This window comes from Globicephala melas, chromosome 5, assembly GCF_963455315.2.
Source record: "Globicephala melas chromosome 5, mGloMel1.2, whole genome shotgun sequence".
Lineage (NCBI taxonomy): Eukaryota > Metazoa > Chordata > Mammalia > Artiodactyla > Delphinidae > Globicephala > Globicephala melas.
This window is the reverse complement of record NC_083318.1, coordinates 19,793,988-19,815,972: the sequence shown is the minus strand read 5'-3', so window position 1 is coordinate 19,815,972 and position 21,985 is coordinate 19,793,988. Positions and strand designations below refer to the sequence as shown.

Below are 21,985 nucleotides of genomic sequence, written 5' to 3'. Positions count from 1 at the left end.
AAACCAGGCACAAGCTTCCAAGAGCCCACTCCCAGTGAAGTCCCACAGGATGCACTCAATTATCCCAGCTGTAAGTTGTAACAACACATGTGAAAAGTTGTGTGCCAGGGAAGCTCATCAGAGATTCACTGCCCGAAGTTTTCCTTGGGGGCTGGTCACGCAGGCATTCTCTGCCTAGCACATACCCAAATTCCAGACTCCCAGAAGGAAAGCAGGGGTTCAGCACAAGCCAAATCCAGTGAGCTGCTTTTATCAGTTGTAGCCATGATGAGAACCTTCTCAAAACCCAAGTTCCCAGATGCCAGCCAAAGGCCAACCATGCAAGCTGATAAGAGCAACGTAGGAGAGCAGAGGCTGTGATTAGGAGGCTATGAACAGCAATCTAACTGGAGTGGATGATCTATGTAAGGAGAACATGGGATCCAGGACTGGAAAGATGGTTGGGGGCCAAATAGGAAGAGCTTTGAACTACAGAACACGACTCAGGCTTTATAGAGTTGGCCACAGGAAGCTACTGAAGGCTTCTGGGCAAGTGGAGACATGATGAAAACGAGACCTAAAAAGTGAACTGGCAAAGATTATAGCAGCGTTCCTTAACTTTTGTTTTATTATTGTCCCCTAACACACAAACAAGCAGCTTTCACAGGCATTTTTTTCCCCTAATCACCACTCCCTGTGATTTTTTTTTTTTTTTTTTTGGCTGTGTTGGGTCTTTGCTGCTGTGCACGGGCTTTCTCTAGTTGTGGTGAGCGGGGGCTACTCTTTGTTGTGGTGGGCAGGGTTCTCATTGTGGTGGCTTCTCTTGTTGCAGAGCACAGGCTCTAGGCGAACAGGCTTCAGTAGTTGTGGCACGTGGGCTCAGTAGTTGTGGCACGCAGGCTCTAGAGCTCAGGCTCAGTAGTTGTGGCGCACGGGCTTAGTTGCTCTGCAGCATGTGGGATCTTCCCTGGCCAGGGCTCAAACCCATGTCCCTTGCATTGGCAGGCAGATTCTTAACCACCGCGCCACCAGGGAAGCCCTCATGAATTTTTAATACCACAGATATATTGCTTATCTGTTTATGTACTGTATGTATATATCTATGCTTTACACACAAAAAGAGTAAATTTTTTCAGCCCCCAAGAACCAACTTTCACCCTCTTAGGGGTGATATTTCCCCCACTGAGAATATATATAGACTGTAAGATGTGTAGGACTGGAGGGTGATATATCAACAGATGGGAGTACAAAGTATTTTTGTATTCCTCGTAGCAACCTAAGCAAGCAAGGAAAGGGAGAAGCTGGCGCCTAATGAGAGAAAACGTGTTAGGTCCGAGCGCTATCTGGCGGCAGAATGAGCTAACAGCAGGAAGGGCAACCAGGAGGACAAGGAAAGGTTCAAAGAGGTGCCACTTCAGGGCAGATGGGGCAGCAGCTTGCGGCTGGATTTCCAGAAGGCAAGAGGCCCAACGAGGCAGACGGAACATAGTACCAGGGCATCCGAAATGGTGACTGGGGCCTGCCAGCCACGATCGCCCTGGAGATGTGCTACACCGTGGCCAACTCACAAGACTGCCAACAGGCGAGAGAAGAGGCTGACACAAGACAAGGTTGCTAGAAAGTGGAATGAAGCAGAAGTGAAGTCCTGGGAGCCTGGGGCAGAAGGGGCAGAAGAAGTGGTGTCTTCAGACAAATCTGGGACCCAGAGATCAGCAGTAGGAATCCTGCCCAGCAGGACCATCCTCCGTGAGGGAGGTAGGGAAGCAGTTTAGATACCGTCTTCTTTACATCAACCTGATTGGCGCATTAGGAACAGGGTCAAGGCTTCTGCAAAGGAGACGCACTCCTGGTGCAAAGGGAAGTAGGAGAGCAAGGGCACGGGAAATTGGCAGGACTGGCAGAAGAGGCTCTAACCAGCACGGGCACTTACAAAGTCATTTCAAGACATGCAATTCTAGGTGGCAGTCTGAGTGGTTATGAACCTTGGACTCTAAGAATGAGTATCAAGGCGTTAAAAATCTCACAAAAGAAAGAATGTGGGGTGGGTGGGTGGGGAAGCCATCAGCGCAAGAGAAATGTCATCAAATTTCTGGGAAATGAAAGGGAAGGACAAGTGTTGTCTGATGAAGCCCTAACCAAAAATACACAGAAAAGAGGCTGCACACAATGAGAAAGACAGACTGCCCCACGGCACCCCAGAAAAGATTGTGACTCACAAATATCAAGTAGCATGGAGGTGAGAAAGGCATGCAGGGCCTAAAACAGAAGAATTAATTGAAAATCTGTATATGAAACAAGGCACATACACACACAATGCCCTGGAGCTCAGAACCCCTCTCACCACCTCCTTACCCCTACCCCCAGCCACAAAACAAGAAAGGAAGGAAAGAAGGAAAGGACGGAGGGAGGGAGGAAGGAAACAGAGAGGAGAGGAGAGGGGAGAGGAGCGGGGAAGGGAAGGGAGGCAGGGAGGGGAGGGGAGGGGAGGGAAGATCTTTTAAAAAGATTGCAGGGCATGTCTAAGGAGAACCAGGTCGGATAGTGAGTACGGCCACACTCAGAGCCAAGCCACGCACATGCTGAGATTTGGAGGTGCCCAGTATGCAGCAGGTCTAGAGAGAAATCAGTCCAATCAAAGGATGGGGGCTCCAGGAAAGAAAGCCCAGGAGGAAAAATGTGGGGAAGGTCCCGTAGAGTTCCCACAATGCTTGGATATTACAGACACTTAAGAAAAAATAAAGGCAGATATCATGAGGTTGGAAGATAAAAGTATACCAGGTGGTGTCAGTTTATTTATCTCTTGTAAAAGTAAAATACAGTGTGTGTGTGTGTGAAAAAAAAGGTATACCAGGAGGGAAATAAAATCATAGAACACACCTAGGTTAGAGATTAGTCAATAATCTGAACTTTTGCATTTCAAATTGTAGAATCAATATACTGACAAAAGACTTAACTGGGATCATAGACCAGAGTGTTTATAGCATTAACCCTGACCATTTACAAAGCAAAATTACAGTTGACAAGAGTTGGAAGATGAAAAGGGGAGAGGAGAGGTGAAGTGTCTCCAGTACCCTTACCTTCCAAATGAGGGTTCTAGAGATTCTTTGACAGTTGTGGGAACAAAAAATGAAAATGTAAATATATTGTTTAAAGGTACATAGGTAACCTGGGAGGAACAAAAAAGAGCAACATAAGAACACTGAGAGGAGGGAGAAGAGAAGATGAAAGGAAAGTGGAGTAGATGAGCTTGATCACCACCTACTATGGCACAGAACCAACAGAAAACCTTGAACTGAATAAATGAGGAAAGAGTAGTATATATACATAGTAGTATTACAAGTATTACATACAAATATATATATTTGATGGATGAAACTTCCTGGAAAAATTTAAATGGAAAGTGATAAAAACGTTTAAGGCTTTAAGGCTATTTAAGGCTTTTGACACCCACCCCAGTGGGGAATGGAATAGGCTGGGAAGTGAGAGGATAAGGACTTCTTTTCCTTATACTTCCACATTTTTTGACTTTTTTACCTGGTGCATTTATTGCTTTGATAAAAAATAAAGAAATGTTTCTTTAATAAAAGGAAGTCATTTGTGTAGTAATAAGTTAGTTCTAGAAATAGGGGAGTAGCAGGAATGGAAAGGAGGGGGCAGATGTGATAGACATAATGAAGGAAGAATTATTGGGACTTGATTGATAATTAGTTTAACATGAAAGACACAGAAAGGGAGGATATAAAAATAGTCCCAAAGTTTTGAGACTGAATAATTAGAAGAATTTTAGAGCTACTACCAAAAACAGGGAATTTGGGAGGGCAAAGTTGTCTGTGGGAATGTGTGATGAATACAGCTTTAGACATTTGTGTATGAAAAGACAATGGTTTAAAAAAGTGAATTTAAATTTTTAAAATATTCGTTCATTTCAAGTATCAAAACCCAGAAGACAAATTCATTCTGCAAAAGGGGATTTTTTCTCTCTATGTGCACCTCTGGCTGTATCTTAAATGCTGTCAGGTTGAAAAATGAAGAGAAATATACATCATCCACAGAAAATATCCAAAGACTTTACAGGGAAGGCGACGTGCTCCATGCTCCACTGCAGGGCTGGGAGCAGAAGAGAAGGTGGGACTTAACTACCAAACATCTCAGGGGCAAAAGACAAACCAGTGCTTCAGAAAACACTGAACATCCTAAACCAGGGAAAACAAGATGATTCTAAGCCACCAAGTGACAGATGAGTAACCAAGTAGGGAAGTAAATTTTAAATTCACTTTTTGTCTGAGTGTTGGGGTGAGGAAGATTGTGTAGGAATACCCTCTGCTGCTGAAAAATCAACAAGTTCAGTTAAGTAGAAGTGCAGTTTTATGTGATGCAAGTAAATTTGTGCCAACAGCACCACCCACTGTCACAAGATAGACTACCACAGACTTGGTGGGAGATTCTTCAAAGCGCATGTGTACATACATATGTTCAAGGCGGGAAAAACATTCTCAGAGGTTTTTGATCATTAAAATTAAGTATACATTCAACATCCAGGAATAAAATGTTTTTCCCCATTTATGTCAGCTAAATTAACTAAGGGTATATATTATTTGGAAGTTTCACTTATACCATATACTTATACTTATATATATACTTATATATAGAGAGCATCATTCTTACCCTAATAAAGGGAAAATGCTCTGTATACCACAAAAACATTTTTTGGAAACCATCTGTGGTTGGCGGAAAAATGCCCCCACTCCCACTCAAAAAAAAAAAAAAATCCATGTCTTAATCCCGGGAATCTGTGAGTACGTGACTTCACATGGCAAAAAGGTATTTGCAGATGTGACTTTGAAATGGAAAGAGCATCTGGACTACCCAGGCAAGACCAGTGTAAACAACAAAGGCCCTTAAAAAAGGGGAAAAGTCGGAGACAGAGAAGATGTGAGGTCAGAAAGCAGAAATTGCAATGAATTAATTGTTGGCTTTGCAGAGGCAGGAAGGGCCCAAGAGCTAAGGAATCCAGGCATCCTCTAGAAGCTGGAATAGACAAGGAGATGGATTCTCCTCTAGAGCCTCCAGAATGGAGCACAGTCCTGCCAACGCCTTTATTGTAGCCCAGTGAGAATGCTTTTGAATTTCCAACCTCTAGAACAGTTAGATAATAATTTGTGTTATTTTAAGCCACTGAGTTTGTGATAAATATGTGATGTCTATATATTAAAAATCAGATAGTGGCACTTCCCTGGCGGTCCAGTGGTTAAGACTCCACGATTCCAATGCAGGGGACACAGGTTCAATCTCCCTGGTTGGGGAACTAAGATCCTGCATGCCACACGGCATGGCTAAAAAATAAAAAAATAAAAATCAGATAGATAGATATTTGAATTTGTAGTTTAAAAGTTTCCCAAAAAAAAAAAAAAAAAAAAGCTCATGACAGGCTTCACTGGAAAATGTACCAAACATAAAAGGAAATTTTTCATACCAGTTCTACACAAACTTGCACAAGATAGAATAGAAATACTTCCCAACTCATTTTATGACAGTAGCGTTACTCTGATACCAAAACTAGACAAAAAAATATTTCAATAAAAGAAAACCGCAGACCAGTATCTCTCATGAACATAGAAACAAAAATTCTCAAAAATATATTAGCAAAACAAATCCAGCAACATAGAAAAGTGATAAAGCATTATGACAAAGTGCAGTTCATCCTGGGAATGCAAGACTGTTCAAGATTTGAAAATCAGTTGATGTAATTCACCTTATCAATAGAAAAAGAAGAAAAAACAAGAGTCTGGTTCAAGATGGCAACATAGGAGGATCTTGAATTCACCCTAACAGACACACCAAATCTACAGCTACATAGGGAACAATTTCCTCTGTAGGGTTAAAAAAAAAACACCTAGCTGAGTGACTCCTACACATCAAACAAATGAGGAAAAACCCCACAGCGAAGCAGGTGGGAGAGGCTGAGACACAGTCTCACCATAAACCCCACCCCAGAGCGACACCCCACAATGGGGACAGAACTCAAAACCCCAAGCTTCTCCCTGAGGAGCTAAGGGTTTGAACCATACACCAGGCACCCCGATTTTTAACACCTACCCCTGACAAACCCTCAAAATATCTGGCTTTTGAAAACCAATAGGGCTCATACCCATGAGACCTACAAGACTACAGCAAAGTGAGAAACAGTTCTTCAAAGGCTGGCACAGATCACCCACCCAGGGCCCAGCACAGAGGCAGCTAACTGAAAAGTACCCACACTTTCTGTGAAAGAAACTTGTGTGAATATCTTAAGGTGTCAGCCTGAGGGGCAGGCATCTAACTGAACACACCTCTAAAGGCCTCCTGAAATATTCTCCAAAGATAGAGGCCAGCAGGCACCGTACCTCACTCTCCCTGTGCCTCGCTCCAGGCCACTGGTATCTCCAGAAAAGAGTTTACACACTCATCTGGTGCTCCAGGTGTTGCGGCTGCTGCCCAGATGTGTCCAAATCTAAATCGCCTGCTCTGGCGGCCAGCGCAGCTCACATGCACAGGTCCCGTGGAACTGTAACAAATGGTGAAAGGGCTCCTAACTGGCTACCCGCAGCGCACAGCAGAGATGCAAAAGACTGAGGCACCCAGTCTCTCTGTGAAAGAGGCCTATTATATCTTCCTGGCTGCATCCTGAGGGGCAGGTTTCTAACTGAACACAACAGCTTAGAGCTAACTGTAATTCTCTCCAGAGACCCTGGAGGGCAGGCACTATCTTCGTGCTCTCCCTCTGCCACGGTCCAGGTTACCGGTATCTCCCATAGGGGAGCTTGGGCACATATCTGGTGCCCCAGTTTTTAGTCTGGTGCCCTGGTTTTTGTGGATGCCGCCCAGGGGACACCCCTTGATCCCTTGGCTCTGGTGGTCAGCGCTGCTCGCCTTCCTGAGGCTGTAACAAATGTGGGGATAGTTCTTGGCAGACTGCCACTCTCAGGGCACTTCACAGAGAGCAGACAAAAACACACCCCCAGTCTTTCTGCGTAAGAGGCCTATCTGCTTATCTTGGAGCTTTGATAAGAGGGCAGGCTTCTGGTTTGGCACAATTATAGAGACCTGTAGAGGTGCTCTCTGGGGAAGGATGCCCGTGGGTGACATCTTTGCACACTCACTCTGCCTCGCTCCAGACTGCCAGTCTCTCCCAGGAAGGAGCTTGTGCACTTGTATGATGCAACAATTTTTGCAGCTACTGATCAGGAGACATCTCGTGGTTACCTGGCTCTGGTGGCCAGCGGGGCTTGCACTCATATGTCCCACAGGACTCTTACAAACAAATAATCCTTGACTGGTTACCCCTACTCAGGGCACAGCACACAGACAGCAGACTGAAAGGAAGAAGTACAACTGTCATTTTTTGCAGATGACATGATACTAAAGAGAAAACCCTAAAGACTCCACTAAAAAACTGCTAGAATAAATGAATTCAGTAAAGTTACAGGATAAAAAATATATATACATAAACCTGTTACATTTCTATACACCTATAACAAACTATCAGGAACAGAAATTAAGAAAACAATTCCATTTACTATTGCATCAAGAAGAATAAAATACTTAGGAATAAATTTAACCAAGGAGGTGAAAAACCTCTACACTGAAAACTACAAGACATTGATGAAAGAAATTCAGGACACAATAAATGGAAAGATATTCCATGTTCATAGATTAGAATAATTAATATTGTTAAAATGTCCCTATTACCCAAAGCAATCCTCAGATTCAATGCAATCCCTATCAAAATTTCAATGGTATTTTTCACAGAAATAGAACAAACAGTCCTAAAATTTGTATGTAACCACAAAAGACGCCGAATGGCCAAAGCAATCTGGAGAAAGAAAAACAAAGTTGGAGGCAACATGCTTTCTGATTTCAAACTATATTACACAGTTACAGTAACCAAAACAGTCTGGTATTGGCATAAAAACAGACACACAGATCAACGCAACAGAATCGAGACCAGAAATAAACCTAGGGATATATGGTCAATTAGTGTCTGACAAAGGAGCCAAGAATATACAATGGGAAAAGAACAGTCTCTCCAATAAACAGTGCTGGGAAATTTACAGCCACATGTAAAAAAATGAAACTGGACCACTAAACTACACCATACACAAAAATTAACTCAGAATGGATTAAAGATTTGAATGTAAGACCTGAAACCACAAAAACTCCTAGAAGAAAACATAGGTCGTCAGCTCCTTGACATCAGTCTTGGTGATGACTTTTTGGACACCAAAAGCAAAAGCAACAATAGCAAATATAAACATGTGGGATTATATCAATCTAAAAGCTTCTGCCTCGCAAAGGAAACCATCAACAAAATTAAAAGGCAACTTACAGAATGGGAGAAAATATTTGCAAATCATATGTCTGATAAGGGGTTAATATCCAAAATATATAAAGAATTCAAATAATAATAACAAAAAATAATCCAATGAAAAAATGGGCAGAGGATCTGAATAGACATTTTTCTATAAAAGACATACGGATGGCCAAAACAGGTACATGATAAGGTGCTCAACGTCACTAATCAGGAAAATGTGAATCAAAACCACAATGAGATATCATCTTGCCCGTTAGAATGGCTATTATGAAAAAGACAAGAAATAACAAACGTTGACGAGAATGTGGAGAAAAGGGAACCCTTGTGTACTGTTGGTGGGAATGTAAATTTGTACAGCCCCCATGGAAAAGAGCATGGAGGGTCCTCAAAAAATTAAAACTACCATATGATCCAGCAGTTCCACTTCTAGGTACTTATCCAAAGAAAATGAGAACATTAACTCAGAAAGACATATGCACCCCCATGTTCATTATTTACAGTAGTCAAGACATAGAGGCAACCTAAGTATCCATCAATGAATGAACAAAGAAAAAGTGATAGCTACACACACACACACACACACACACGCACGCACACAGAGCAGAATATTATTCATCCGTAAAAATGAACCTCTTGCCATTTGGGACGACGTGGATGGATCTTGAGGGAATTATGCTCAGTGAAATAAGTCAGAGAGACACAAATACTGCACGATCTCATTTATATGTACAATCTAAAAAGCAAACAAACACACACTAATAGAAAAAGAGGTCAGATTTGTGGCTCTCAGAAGCAGGGGTGGGGAGTGGGGAATTGGAAGAAAGTGGACAAAACGTACAAACTTCCAGTTATGAGATAAGTAAGTCCTGGGGATGTAACGTTCAACGTAACTATACTTAACACTGCTGTCTGGCCTTTTGGAACTTGTTAGGAGAGAACCCTAAGAGCTCTCACCACCAGGAGAAACGTTTTCTTCTTTCTTTTTTTTAATCTACATGAGATGATAGATATTAGCTAAACTTACTGTGATAATCATTTTTCAACATACCTAAGTCACGCCGTTATGCTGTACGCCTTAAACCTGTCAGTGTTGTATGTCAATTATATCTCAGCATGCGGGGCTGGGGGCAGTAGAGGCAGTTGATTCTCAACTTGGCTCTGCATTAGAATTGCCTACGGAGCTTTTGCAAAAAAAAAAATAGCATGTCATATATACACACACATAATTTTCAAAGCTCTCACGGTTATTCTGATGACCAGCCAAGCTTGTGAAAAGAACAATATCACTAATTAAGAGTTTCCAGTAGGAGAGTAGTCCATTTATTAAAATGTCTTATTAATAGCAATCACTTGCTTTTAAAAACACACATTTATAAGGGAGTAAGTGAAAAAAGGAAGTTGACACCAATTCAAGAAGCAGTTTGAAAGCAGAAAACTGAAAGGTAAATATTAGAAGAAAGAAGCCACTTCTCTCTTTTTGCCTCTATATTGCCTGCTTTTTTATCTCAAAGAAGGTAGTAGATGAAAACAGGAAAAACAAGTTGATAACAGGAAAGTGAAAAGTAACACTCTGAAATTTTAGGTTAAGTTTTAAAATCAGCTTTTCTAGTAAGCAACTAACATAAGCATTGCTTTAATTGATGCCCACATAAACACGCCACCAATAAATCAGAGACCCCCTTCAACTCTTCCCTCATTCCACACTGCACAGACAATTCATTTTGCATGTTGTATTTCAAGCTTTTCACCCAAAAGCCAACTATAAATTCAGTTGTCAACTGACAACACTGTCAACCGACTAGCTTGAAAAAACATATCATTGTTAAGTAGGTAAATTAAATAAGTTTTCTTTAGACATACACCCACACGTAATTCAGGAGGAAGGAAACGTTTATTATTCATTAACCCTTTGAATGCAACCTCCATAATGTTTCAGGTTTAATTTAGTAGCAAACTTGATTAATAACGTTTCCAGGAGTTCACAATTTCAAGGCTAAGGTTCTGGTTAAGGTAATGCGGTTATCAATTTAATATAAATGAAGTTTTTAAAAAAGGCTGAAAGCAGTCTGATCTCTTAAAGGAAAATATAAATGATCCAGACTTTAGTCTTAGTAACATAAGTACACTTCAGGACTACGACAGTCAAGGAGAAGGATTTTAAGCGAAGATCAGAAAGGAGCACTACTATTTTCTTCTACAACATATATGTTTTGGTCATAGCATGCTGGCATGAATAAGGCAACGTGCCACGCTCTGGCGTGCAAGAAGTGCAGTGAGATGCGCTGCAGGAAGGCAGTGGTGACGGTGGCAGGCACGGTGCAGGGTCTCTCTCCAGGCGCACATCAGTCATCTTCTCCACAGAGCAGCAGGAGGGCTTTCTTATAGTCCCCAGATGTGTCCCCCTGAAACCCAAATGTATTCCGTTAACCCCCATGACTCACAGAAGCCAAAGAAAATAAAAAACTAAGACATATCTGGCAACAGGTTTTATTCACATGGCGTTTCCCCCATGTGGGTAATCTCTCTGTGAGTGCCTTTCACAACAGGAATGCTTTACAGAGAATTTCCTACTGATGCAACTGATATTTAACTTTCTAATTTTACCCCTTAAAAGCACAGTTCTACCTAAGACAGTGAAGTATGTTCTTCCCTCTAGTAACGCAGAGAACAGGGAAGCTTTTACAACCATGTTCAAGTCAAGGTTTCTAAACAAACTCTAAGTCTCTCATCACAGCAGTCCCTAACCTTTTTGGCACCAGGGACTGTTTTCATGGAAGACAATTTTTCCAAGGACCGGGGGGCAGAGGATGGTTTCGGGATGATTTGAGGGCATTACATTTACTGTGCACTTTATTTCTATTATTATTACAGCAGCTCCAACTCAGATCATCAGGCATTACATCCCGGGAGTTGGGGACCCCTGTCTTATCACATAGCATATGGCTGGCTATGGGGGGCAATGCTGGGACCGCCTGGCTGTTATGGCTTTGCCTCAGAGACAGAAGGGTAAGGTACATTTTGCCTCTGCTTGTGTCATGCACAGATGTGTGGGATAAGTTAACGTTTCAAGCTATGAGTCACTGGGAGAACTCTCTAGTACCCTTCAGCCCAGCACACGACGCACAAAGTTCAATGCTTTCTCAACTGAGATGCTGCTTTGCACACAGCCCACATTCCCCTTTATCAAAGAGAAAGACCAAGACAGAGAGACAAAAAAAGACAGAAAGGCAGACAGAGGGAGAGAGGGAGGGAGGGAGGGAGGGAGGGAGGGAGGGAGGGAGGGAGAGAGGAAAAGAAAGAATGAGGAAGTCAAAAGGCTTTAAGCCAAATTTAATTATAGGCCACAGTGTCCCTTGCTTTTAAAAGGATGAAAATGACAGTAATACTTAAGCTCTTTACTTACTCCTGATATGACCTGTTTGGTTCTTTCCTGAACTATGAACCAAAACCAGAGATAAGGTGATAACAGACAATAAAGAAAGCAAACACTGATATGAAAGAAAGGAGAAACTAATCAAGACAGCTGGAACTGATAAAAGGCAGAAAGAACCAACATATTATTACCGTGGACAAGACTGGGTTTAGTGAGTCATCTGTCACCACTACTAAATAATGCTTCTAAGCTCACCAGGAGCCTCGGCCTTCACCGAGAGCCAGTCTTTCACTCAGGAGCCATCACCCATACTTCAGGGGACATGATGCCAAACTTTGTAACTCACGGCTCTAATCACATCCCTAAAACTCTAAACTTAACACAGGAATTAGGTTCTCCCACCCATGTCTTGCAAGCTATGCACTGGTCAGCTGTGGATTTCTCAACATTTAAAGAAAGGTTCCACTACCTTAATCATGGAATAAAGAGAGGTGGCAAAATTCTTCCTGAACTCCTTCCTAATGTTAAACAGATCGATCTCACTTCTGGAAACCACAACCCTGATGAGGGTATGATCATCTGTCCCAGCTCCCTTTAAAAAAGAACAAAAGACAGGCACATGTTTAAAAATGTCAATTATAGCATCAAACTCCCCTGAGTTGGGGTGAGTCAATCAAGTAAAACCATTTAGTAGAATTGAACTACCTGTTTTAAGGAGGAAAAAAGCCTCAAAGTCTATCATCTAAAACATACTAGAGAGATAAATTAATTAGATAGAAGACTCAAGGCATGCACTTACCTTCATAGCATAGTAGAGGGTTTCTGCAAGGTAGGCAGGTATACTGCGAATGGATTTCACTACAAAAATAAGTAATATAATGGTCACGTGCTATTCTGATGTGAAAAGGATAAAGTAATTAAAATCAAAGCTGCCTGACGCTTATAGCTCTACTTAAATACAGTATGAAAGTAACACAGGCTCAAGAGCTGCTCATTTGCAAGCTGCTCTGATCTGACTACAGAGAATCTCCATAGATACTGGCTTGAGTTTTCCTTAGAGTTCTGAGTTCCACACAGAAAGGCACGTAGGACAGGGGCTGCAAGTTTTTCAGTGCCCCTTTCTTCTATGAGCACCTTTTTGCTGTAACAGTTTTGGCAGCCTGGGCTGTTATGCCACAACCTTCTTCATCCCCAGTAAATTATTACAAACCTCCTGGGAGTTTTCATTCCAATATATTCAAGCAAATAATGTAAGATTACTACCCCATCTAATCTGACAAACCTTAGACTGTCTGTAATCCTAATATAGGTATTCTATTGATATAACGCCCATGATTCACACAGAGCAGCACGAGACTCACCCATTTTGGTAGAAACATCCAGATAAACTGGTAACAGAAAAGAGTATCTTCCCCGAACACGCACATATCTATTGTATGTTAGGGCTCCTCAGAACTCAGTCTGCTTAGCTTCAGAAACTATCATAAAAATTCCCTAATATACAAAAACAACAAATCCTTGATTGGGGGCGGTGTGTTCTTCTCCAATGCTTAAGAAAACAGCCACCAGTAACTAAATCTGTCATATCTTTTATGTGTATTCTATTATGAAGGGGTCATCTAAAAGATTTCTGTTAAAATGCATTAACTGTGGACTCAAATGAAAGGTTACTGTTAGTGCTGGTACATGCACACATGTAGCTTATTCTCCAGAAGACAGAAAGCACAGAAGCTTCAGCTCAACACCAGATACTCAGAACAAACAGCAGACAGAGGTTCACTCCAAATCCATATGAAAACGGGGACCACAGGGAACTCACAAACTAGATTCTCCCTGGAATTTGGTGAGTACGTAATACGACAATAAACTGCACAAACTCGTTTCTCCAATTTTTCCAGGTTATTCTGAATATTTAGCTAAAATAAAATTCTAAACTATTTACTCAGAAAAATAACCACTATCACACATCTTCCACTATGTCAAAGATACTTATTCTAAATCAGATTCCAATTTCTCAGTCTGCTTCAAAACTGTGAGGATGGTATTCTAAAGAAAAATAAAATTCCACAGATATCAGAAGTAACATTTACAAGCCTGAGATTACAATGCCCACATTTCAGGTTCACAATGAAACAGTAATGCTTTTAATGCAGCTTCAAAATGAGTTTTAAACAATTCTCTTAATGTTTCCATAAGATTAAATGAAATAACCAGATAGTTCACGTATTTCCAACATCAAGACAGATTTTGAATTGGAAATTTAGGAGTTTGCTTCACCCAAATATCATGATAAGCTCTTTTTTAATAAAGAAATAGATGGTTATTTTCAGATACAGCTTCAACTGAATAAAATACTTTAACTCTTAACACCATGAATATTACATACATTATAAAATTACCTACCGACAGCAAGGAGCAGTTGTTCCAAATTACCAGAAGTCTCTCGGTCAATGGTTTCTTCAATTTGAAATCCTGATATAGTCATGTATTTGTCAAACACTAGAAAACAGGACAACAATTTATGAATCACATAAGAATCACTCTTTCCAGAAAGATACTTCCTCTAACCAGGCACTGTCCTACCAAACACAAATCTCCCCTTTCTCCTTGCTGACAGACCTTGATTTTGTTCAGAGCCTCAACGTGCCAAGCCCGAAACACTGGATTCTAAGTGTTCTTTGTTCACTCATTTCCCAGCCCCTCCTTACTGGTTACAACCAATGAGATCTAAAGGGAAATCTGTGGGAGAGGATTCTGAAAAATCTTTCTCTTTCCCAATTAAAAGTAATAGACAGATATGGTGAGTTTACCCCTTTCTTTTCTTCTTGCTGTGAAAATGGTTGGCATGTTTGGAGCAACAGCAGTCATCGTGTGACAATGAGGTACCGAAGATGAGAAAGAGAACCAAAGCGCTAAGGACAGTGGAGAAGGAAAACAGAAAGAGCCTACGTCCTGCCAAATCAGCCAAGGAATCTTACCTACAGAAAGCCCAATATTAAAGCCACTATTAGTAGGGTTTTCTGTCACTTGTCAGTGAACTTATTCCCACTTGATACCACAAGTACTGATGAATACCCAGAAGTGAGCTCTTAGGTACCACTATCTCAGAGGAAATACTTGTAGTGAGCTACAGCTTAGTGATTTGTCACTATGAGTAACAATCTAGAGGCCTATCTCCCTCATCACCCTGATAGCAAAGAGTGGACTAAGGATCTCTAAGTTTTGTAAAAGCTACAAGAGAAGCAGAGAACTATGAGATTTCTCAAGGTCACCAAAAGGAAGAAATTTAAAAACTGATCCATTCAGCAAGGGCCTGTTATGCAGCAGGTATTCTGGCATACTGACTCCCGTACTTTCAAAATTAATCAAAGTACCATACGTATCATACACATTTTTATCACTCACCCCTTCTCAAATGAGACACGCTTCGTGTTCCGAAGATAGTAATAAACTTTTCTTCATCTGTTCCCCATTTAAGTTCTCCAGCCTGAAACAAAGCCTGTGAAAATTTCAACCTCAATTAATAAATTGTTCTCCCATCTCATGTCCAGGTTCTTAATCACACTTGGGTTTTACTCCCTGAATATGAATTTGCCTGATTCATCATCTTACGTTTTTCAGTTCTGATGTTTCCTACTCTGAAACTCAGCTCACTAAGTCTGGGGCTACTTGGGAGCTTGCCACTAAACTGTGGCAAAGCAATAAAGCAGAGTGATGGTGCCAGGTTAAATGTTCCCAAAATGTCTACCATGACTTCCAGGAGCAATGATATGGTTGGTGGAAAGTTCTGATTACCTACCTCACTGCTGATACATCCATTTACAGACTGGGAAAGTTTAACTAGGAGCTAAGGGGTCTGCGTTTTCTGTTTTGCTTGCTCTGTAGCTGTTCAGTAATACATGATAAAACTCCATATTCTCTCTTTACAGCTGAAATTTAACCAATGCTAGCTACAAAAAGTTTTCCCATTTTTAAGAGATCACAACGAATTTTTAAAACATTGTGAGTACAGCACAGTGCTTGGCATACAGCAGGCACTTAACATATACTTGTTGAGTAGTTTGAGTGTCTACATTTACCTTTTTACATGGAAAAGAATATATGCTTTCCAATGTCCATATCATTGCTGAAAAAATTATATACAAACATCATTAACTCTGAGTCCACTTATTGGGTTGTAGCTTATTTATTAAAACCCAAAGCATCAATCTTTAAAATGTCTATACTACCCTTTTAATCATTTCAAGGTAAGTATACCTATTAAAGCAAGCCAAATGCAATTTGCTGAGACTACTACTCCGAGCTGCCTTTACGGCCACAAGTGGCAAAACAAATGATACGAGGTGATCAAAGCACGTGTTTGGATGTAGGAATTTTGATCACAGTATGTTTAAGAATATAGACTACGCTACTACAGATCTATTTTGTATTACACTTCCAGAGAATCATCTCTACGCTCAATATTGAAATTAATTTATTTTAATGATAAGAATACACAACATCAATCCTGGTCATGTGAGCATGCTCTTCAAAACTAAAAAGAGTGTTACTACGAAAGTCGTGCAAGTATCTAAACCTTAGAACTATATCAGGGTGCTGTACACCTCTCTTAAGATAACTTTTTTAATCTAATTACAAAAATTACACATGTTCATTGATAAATTTTATAAAACAGAGAAAAAAACATAAATAAGGAAATTTAAATTACCAAGAATATCAACATCCCAAAGATACTGGCTACTACCTCTAGTATGTTTTCCACACACAGATGAGATATACGTATACATTAATGCCTAAAAGTGGTGAAGGGCTCATCCTGTACAATACTGCAAGCGCTGCTGAAGCCTCCTTTCTTACCAATTGTTCTCTATTTCTAGGGATGTTCTCTAGTAGCTGTAGCAGTTGTATGGAAAAACCTGGTGAGATGGCTACTTTTAACTATAATCTCTTAATTTTCTTGGAAGAATTACGTTTGGGATCATTACCTAGTCTAAAACTACTACTAACTGAATCATATGCAATAATAATGACGGTATCATCATATACAGCAATATTTAAAAGTCTTTTGTTTTGTCTTGTCTTAATGTAAGGGTTAAATGAGGCTGCCCAATATCCACGGAGCTCTTCTGGATGAGGGACCCTCACACCTCCTCACCCTCCCCCTTCCCTCAGAGGGGGCTTTACAGTTTAGCCCAAGCAGTTTGATAACCTCTGGTTCAGTGCAAAGTACAGAGGTTTTGGAATCAAAACAGAACTGGTCCTGTCCTATCTGTGAGTCTTAGATGAGTTACTTAATCTCTTCTTGAGGCTCAGTGTCTTCACCTACACAGTAGGAATAATATTTCTATAGAGTTATTAATGGAGATTATATAACTCACATAATGAATGCACTGAACAGTGTCAGGCAATCAATAGCAGGTACTCAATAAGCACTGACTCCCTTCTCCCTCCTTCCTTAAGAGTTCAACTTTCTCTCCAGAGAAAGCATAACACAAGGATTTGGTAGGGGAGAAAGAAAAATCAGTTCAACGCATCAAAAATGTTAAAAAGTTAAGTGAATTAACTACAAAATGTTCAATTCCCAGGTGAATGACTCATTGAGGCTTATCAAATCCCTGAAATAACAGGACTCCTCTTAGTGCCAGGTATCAGTAGGGAAAAAAATTCAAATGCTTATAAAAGGGCCCCTTAGTTGGATGACTCTCAATTAAGAAATCTGAAATTCCCATCAGTGATAACAGCCCAGGTACCCTTGCTACAAGGTATAAATGGGTGTGTTCCTTTTTTATAATGCTGAAAGGGTAATTGTTTTCAACAGGCTGAATTAATTAATAAGATTTTTATGAATCAAAGATCAACAGCCAGCCTGTATTCTGTGTTGTCCCTGGTCACTGAAAAGGTAAAGAAAGCCTGGATACTATTTCAGGGGTAGGTTAAAGTAACTTCGTAAGTCAGTTTTCAGATGTACAAAGTTTCCCCTTCAGGGTTCTGAATGGTCATATCCCCTGCAGCAGAGGTTAAGTGATGCCTATATAGCCTCAGTACTCCAAGTGTGGCCCCAGGACCAGCACGGGCATCACCTGAGGGCTTGTTAGAAATGCAGATCCCAGGCCCCACCCAGACCTACTGAGTCAGAATCTGCACTTTAAGGAGATCCCCAAAGGATTTATAGGCACATTAAAGTCTGAGAAGCACTGCTCCACAGTGAGTGCTCCAAGCAGAGAAATCAATGAAAACGAGGTACAAATGTACTGTTCCCGTTCAGTAGCCTCACACTGCAGCAGTGCTCTCGTCACACCACCAGCTGTGCTGGGAAATCTGCCCACCGCCCGCTAATGCAGGCCTCACTGCAGTCGTCTGAGACTATTAAGCTGCTCCTTTCACCGTGACCACGACCGCTGAAAAGCATCCAGAGGTCCCAGTCCTGAGAGCAGGAGTGTGAGAACCAGCACATCTCCTACAGACCCACAGACAGTGCAAGCCTGGAAAGCAACAGGCTCGGCTCAGCAATGAGCAAAGCCCCTAACAGCTTGGGAGGACGGGTTTGTAAGCAGGCAGGGTTAAGCGAGATCTTTCCTTCCAATCTATACTTACTAAGCCTGTTTTACCATAGCGGAAAGGAGAGAAAGGAGCTAACAGGTAAGAACGCCAAGACTGTTGTCTAGTGAAAGAGGAAGGGCTTTGGGGTCAGATGGGCCCAGGTGGAAATTCCAGCTCCATTCCCACTCAGTGGGGGCCATGGGCTTGTTTCTCGAACCCCTGAGCTTCAGTTTCCTTATCTAGAAGACAGAAATGATCCCCTCTATGTTAGAGTTATGCACTGGGTCACTCGTCAGCAACTCATAGTTACTAAGTGCTAACCATATGCTAGGGACAAAGGATACAGATTGAACTGACAGCTCAGAGCGCCCTGGGTGGTCAGTCAAGTAAATAGGCAGCTTCCATATTAGGTGGCAAGAACTGTGGCAGGAAGCTTGAGATGCTATAGTCTCCCCTGTGAGGAGCACCTGACACACACCTGGGGGTCAGGCAGGGAGACCTGAAAAGCAGCTAATTTGAGGACTGACCCCTGAAGAGGAATTATTTAAGGGACGTACACTGTTTTTTAGATATAATGCTATTGCATAGTTACTGAAGTATAGTGTAAACATAACTTCTATAGGCACTGGGAAACCAAAGTAATTCATGTAACTTGCTTTACTGTGATAGTCACTTTAGTGTGGTGGTCTAGAACCAAACCCACAATATCTCCAAGGTACGCCTATATTGGAAACATGTGACCAGAGAGACAGGACTACGCTATGTGATTCTAGGAACCCAAGTAATTGCTTTATTACCATTTTCCAGTTTTCAGGTCTCATGTTTCAAATTTCCTAACACTTATTTCCTACATTTGACTACTTTATAAACCATACTGAGACAATAATGGAATTTAAAAGCCACTTAAGCATAAAATTTCATTAGGGAGTGACTAAAGAGCAACTGACAAAAGAACAATCCTGTTTAGAAGTCTATCAAAGGAAAGGTGGAGGCATTTTCAAATTCTACAATAACGTGTCATCTATTATGTAATAAAACACCATTTACCACTAAAGTATTTTTTCTTCTTTATCCTTTTCTACGAAGAGACTGCCACATTGGCAGTACCATCCATAACACCTGGTTTTCTTGTAAAATTCTCTATTTTGAGAATGTCCCATAATCTAAAGGAAAATAACATATCCAGGTGGAACTCATTATTTACATGTAATTTATTTTATTTCATTTCAGCCTTGGGATAAAACATTTTGTTGGCCATCTACTTACATGGGTCTTATGATTTGTAAACGACCCGTTAGACTATTTTTAGATGCTATTACAACATATTATGATTTGCCATTAGCATGGATTCTTTTTTCATTTATGTCATAATAAAGTCATCACAGATTAAGTCTCACTCACCTGAGCATCTTGTTCAACCTGTGCTTCATCAATTCCAGCATCAGGGTCTCTATTAGCCTAGAAGAGATAATATGTCATGTTATTGCATTACATGAGTATTTTTGTTCTAAAGAAAAAACGGTTCCACCTAATGGTTATGCACATAAAGCTTTTTCTCTTAGGAATAATATGCATTAATTAAGATCTTATCAATCCTACAATATTTTTACATTATCACACAAACACTGTCCAAAACCAACCTGACCCTCTTGATTTTAAAATCTATGAATAAAAGAGGACAGTGATATACAAAAAAACAAAAAACAAAAAACTATGAGTTAGCTATTACGAGTTCAGGTCAGATGTTCTGAAACACAAACACACACTGGCACCACACAGCCAGAATCAAGCAAGTACCAGAAATAGATAAAAGAATTTTAAGTGACTTGACTTATCTAGATTCAGACCAGTCCGGCTTCAGATTTTTTAAACCACAAAGAGCCTCCACCCAATACCTGAAGGAGGACCACCAACATCCTCTGGTAGTACCCTGAAGTGTCCCCCACCACATCATCTTCCAGGCTCGAGCCATATTCTGCAACAGAATAATTTCACACTTATTTACAGCTTCTTTCAACTAGAAAAGGATATCTTGCCCCATTAATCAAATGGAAGAGACATAAGAAATATCTGATTAGCATAATAGTTCATGCTTCTCTGAGCACTCTGAAGACTGAAGGCAAATGTTTTAAGTGGTGAGTGGCTGGAAGAAAAGAAATTAAAGTCTCCCAAAAGCACTCAGTTCAAACCTAAATCATGACTCGGCCATTTAGAAATGCTCTCAACCAATGTAGTTATTAATCTGTTATTAATCAGATACATGATCGTACTGGAAAGTCTCTAAAATACAATCAATCTTAATTTTAAACTTTGTTTCCCTTTCTTTCAAATGTTTTACATGATTCATCTCGAAAGGTCTTCCACTCTCAAATATTCTGAGTTTTTTTTTTCCTTTGGGGCATGGGCATTCCTTCTCCTAATAAGATATTTTTCCTCTGCAACAAATAAAGTTAACTCTGAGAGACAGCAGTGATATTTTAAAATATGCCCTTCTCCCCTCCATTTCCAGCTATTCGACAGACATAAAGCCACAGCAAAGGGGAAAACCAGGATCTACAAGAGTCTACAGGCACTTTTCACCGTCTCACAACCAGCTGCCATTGAAGGAAAGGAGGTATTACTCTAAGGCATTTAAACATTTCATCATTATTTGAAAGGAGACAAAGTTTAAAAGTTTGACACTTCTAAAAATACAAAAGATACATATCTACTTCAATCAGTTGCTCAAATACAAAACCTTGAAGGAATTTTTTATTCCTTCCTCTACTCCAACACCTATATATAATCAACCATCAAATCCATTTATATTTCTCCTCTCTCTGATTTGCCTCATACCTCCCACCAGCCTAGGCTGAGCCATAACTGCCCAGCTTACCTCTTCCAACACAGCTAACTAATCAGCCTCTTAATTCAAACGTTCTTCCTGACCTCAATTGTCCCTTTAATACTCTACTATCCATTCAGGAGCTTACAGTGCTTTTGAACCAAGTCCAAACTTCTAATCCAGTCATACAAAACCATGTGTAACAGAGCCTAACTGCACTTATTCAGTTTATCTCCACAATGGACATGCACATTCCCTCCACTACAGTCACATTCTCTTTGTTCCCTCAGTATACTTTTCTCAAACTGGTCTCCATGCCATGGCAGACAGTGGGTGGACCTTGACCAAAAATGCCTTCTTCACCCACTCGAAACCTATCTAGTCTTGAAACCCTGGCTCAGTGTCTGACTGCACTGTGAAGAAGTCTCTCCTGACATCCAAAGCCAAAATGACCTCTCTTCTCTGAATGAATTCTTTCATTAAACATGTTCGATGTTTGAACTTTACTATCCTGTAACTCTTGCAGTTTTTTCTAAGTCATGTCATCCCTAAATAGACTGCAAACTCCTTGAGGACAGGAGCTTTGTTATGTGCATCTTCTGCATCATTCATGACAGCCAGTACGCTGCTGGACACATAGCTAGTGCACAACAGCACGGCTGACTGGATGGACCACACACAGTTACTATACCTCTTGTGGCACCCCATCTGTCACCCGGCAGCACAAAGGCTCATTCATCAATGTCAACAACCCCAGAAGGAGATATGTGAATATTATATCAGGTAAAAACTCAAGCGTGATCACCTGCAGCTGAGATACATGTATCACCTCTGCCTTAGTGGTTGGGTCCTATCCAACTACAAAAAGAGGAGCAGGAAAGAAAGATTCCAGCGCTTCAAAAGGTAATTGTTGGGCTTC

General features: G+C 40.8%; 1 protein-coding gene across 1 annotated transcript in view; it reads right to left on the bottom strand.

Moving 5' to 3' along the window:
* Positions 1 to 10,201: 10,201 nt before the first annotated feature.
* Positions 10,202 to 21,985, bottom strand: part of ANXA5 (annexin A5) — a 29,934-nt gene continuing 18,150 nt past the window's right edge. The window contains exons 7-13 of the mRNA XM_030863951.3: positions 20,138 to 20,217; positions 19,644 to 19,700; positions 15,108 to 15,201; positions 14,106 to 14,201; positions 12,502 to 12,560; positions 12,172 to 12,294; positions 10,202 to 10,731 (exon numbers count right to left, since the gene is read on the bottom strand). Coding sequence (XP_030719811.1) covers positions 10,672 to 10,731; positions 12,172 to 12,294; positions 12,502 to 12,560; positions 14,106 to 14,201; positions 15,108 to 15,201; positions 19,644 to 19,700; positions 20,138 to 20,217 — 569 coding nt within the window. The 3' untranslated portion in view covers positions 10,202 to 10,671. The remainder of the gene's footprint in view (positions 10,732 to 12,171; positions 12,295 to 12,501; positions 12,561 to 14,105; positions 14,202 to 15,107; positions 15,202 to 19,643; positions 19,701 to 20,137; positions 20,218 to 21,985) is intronic.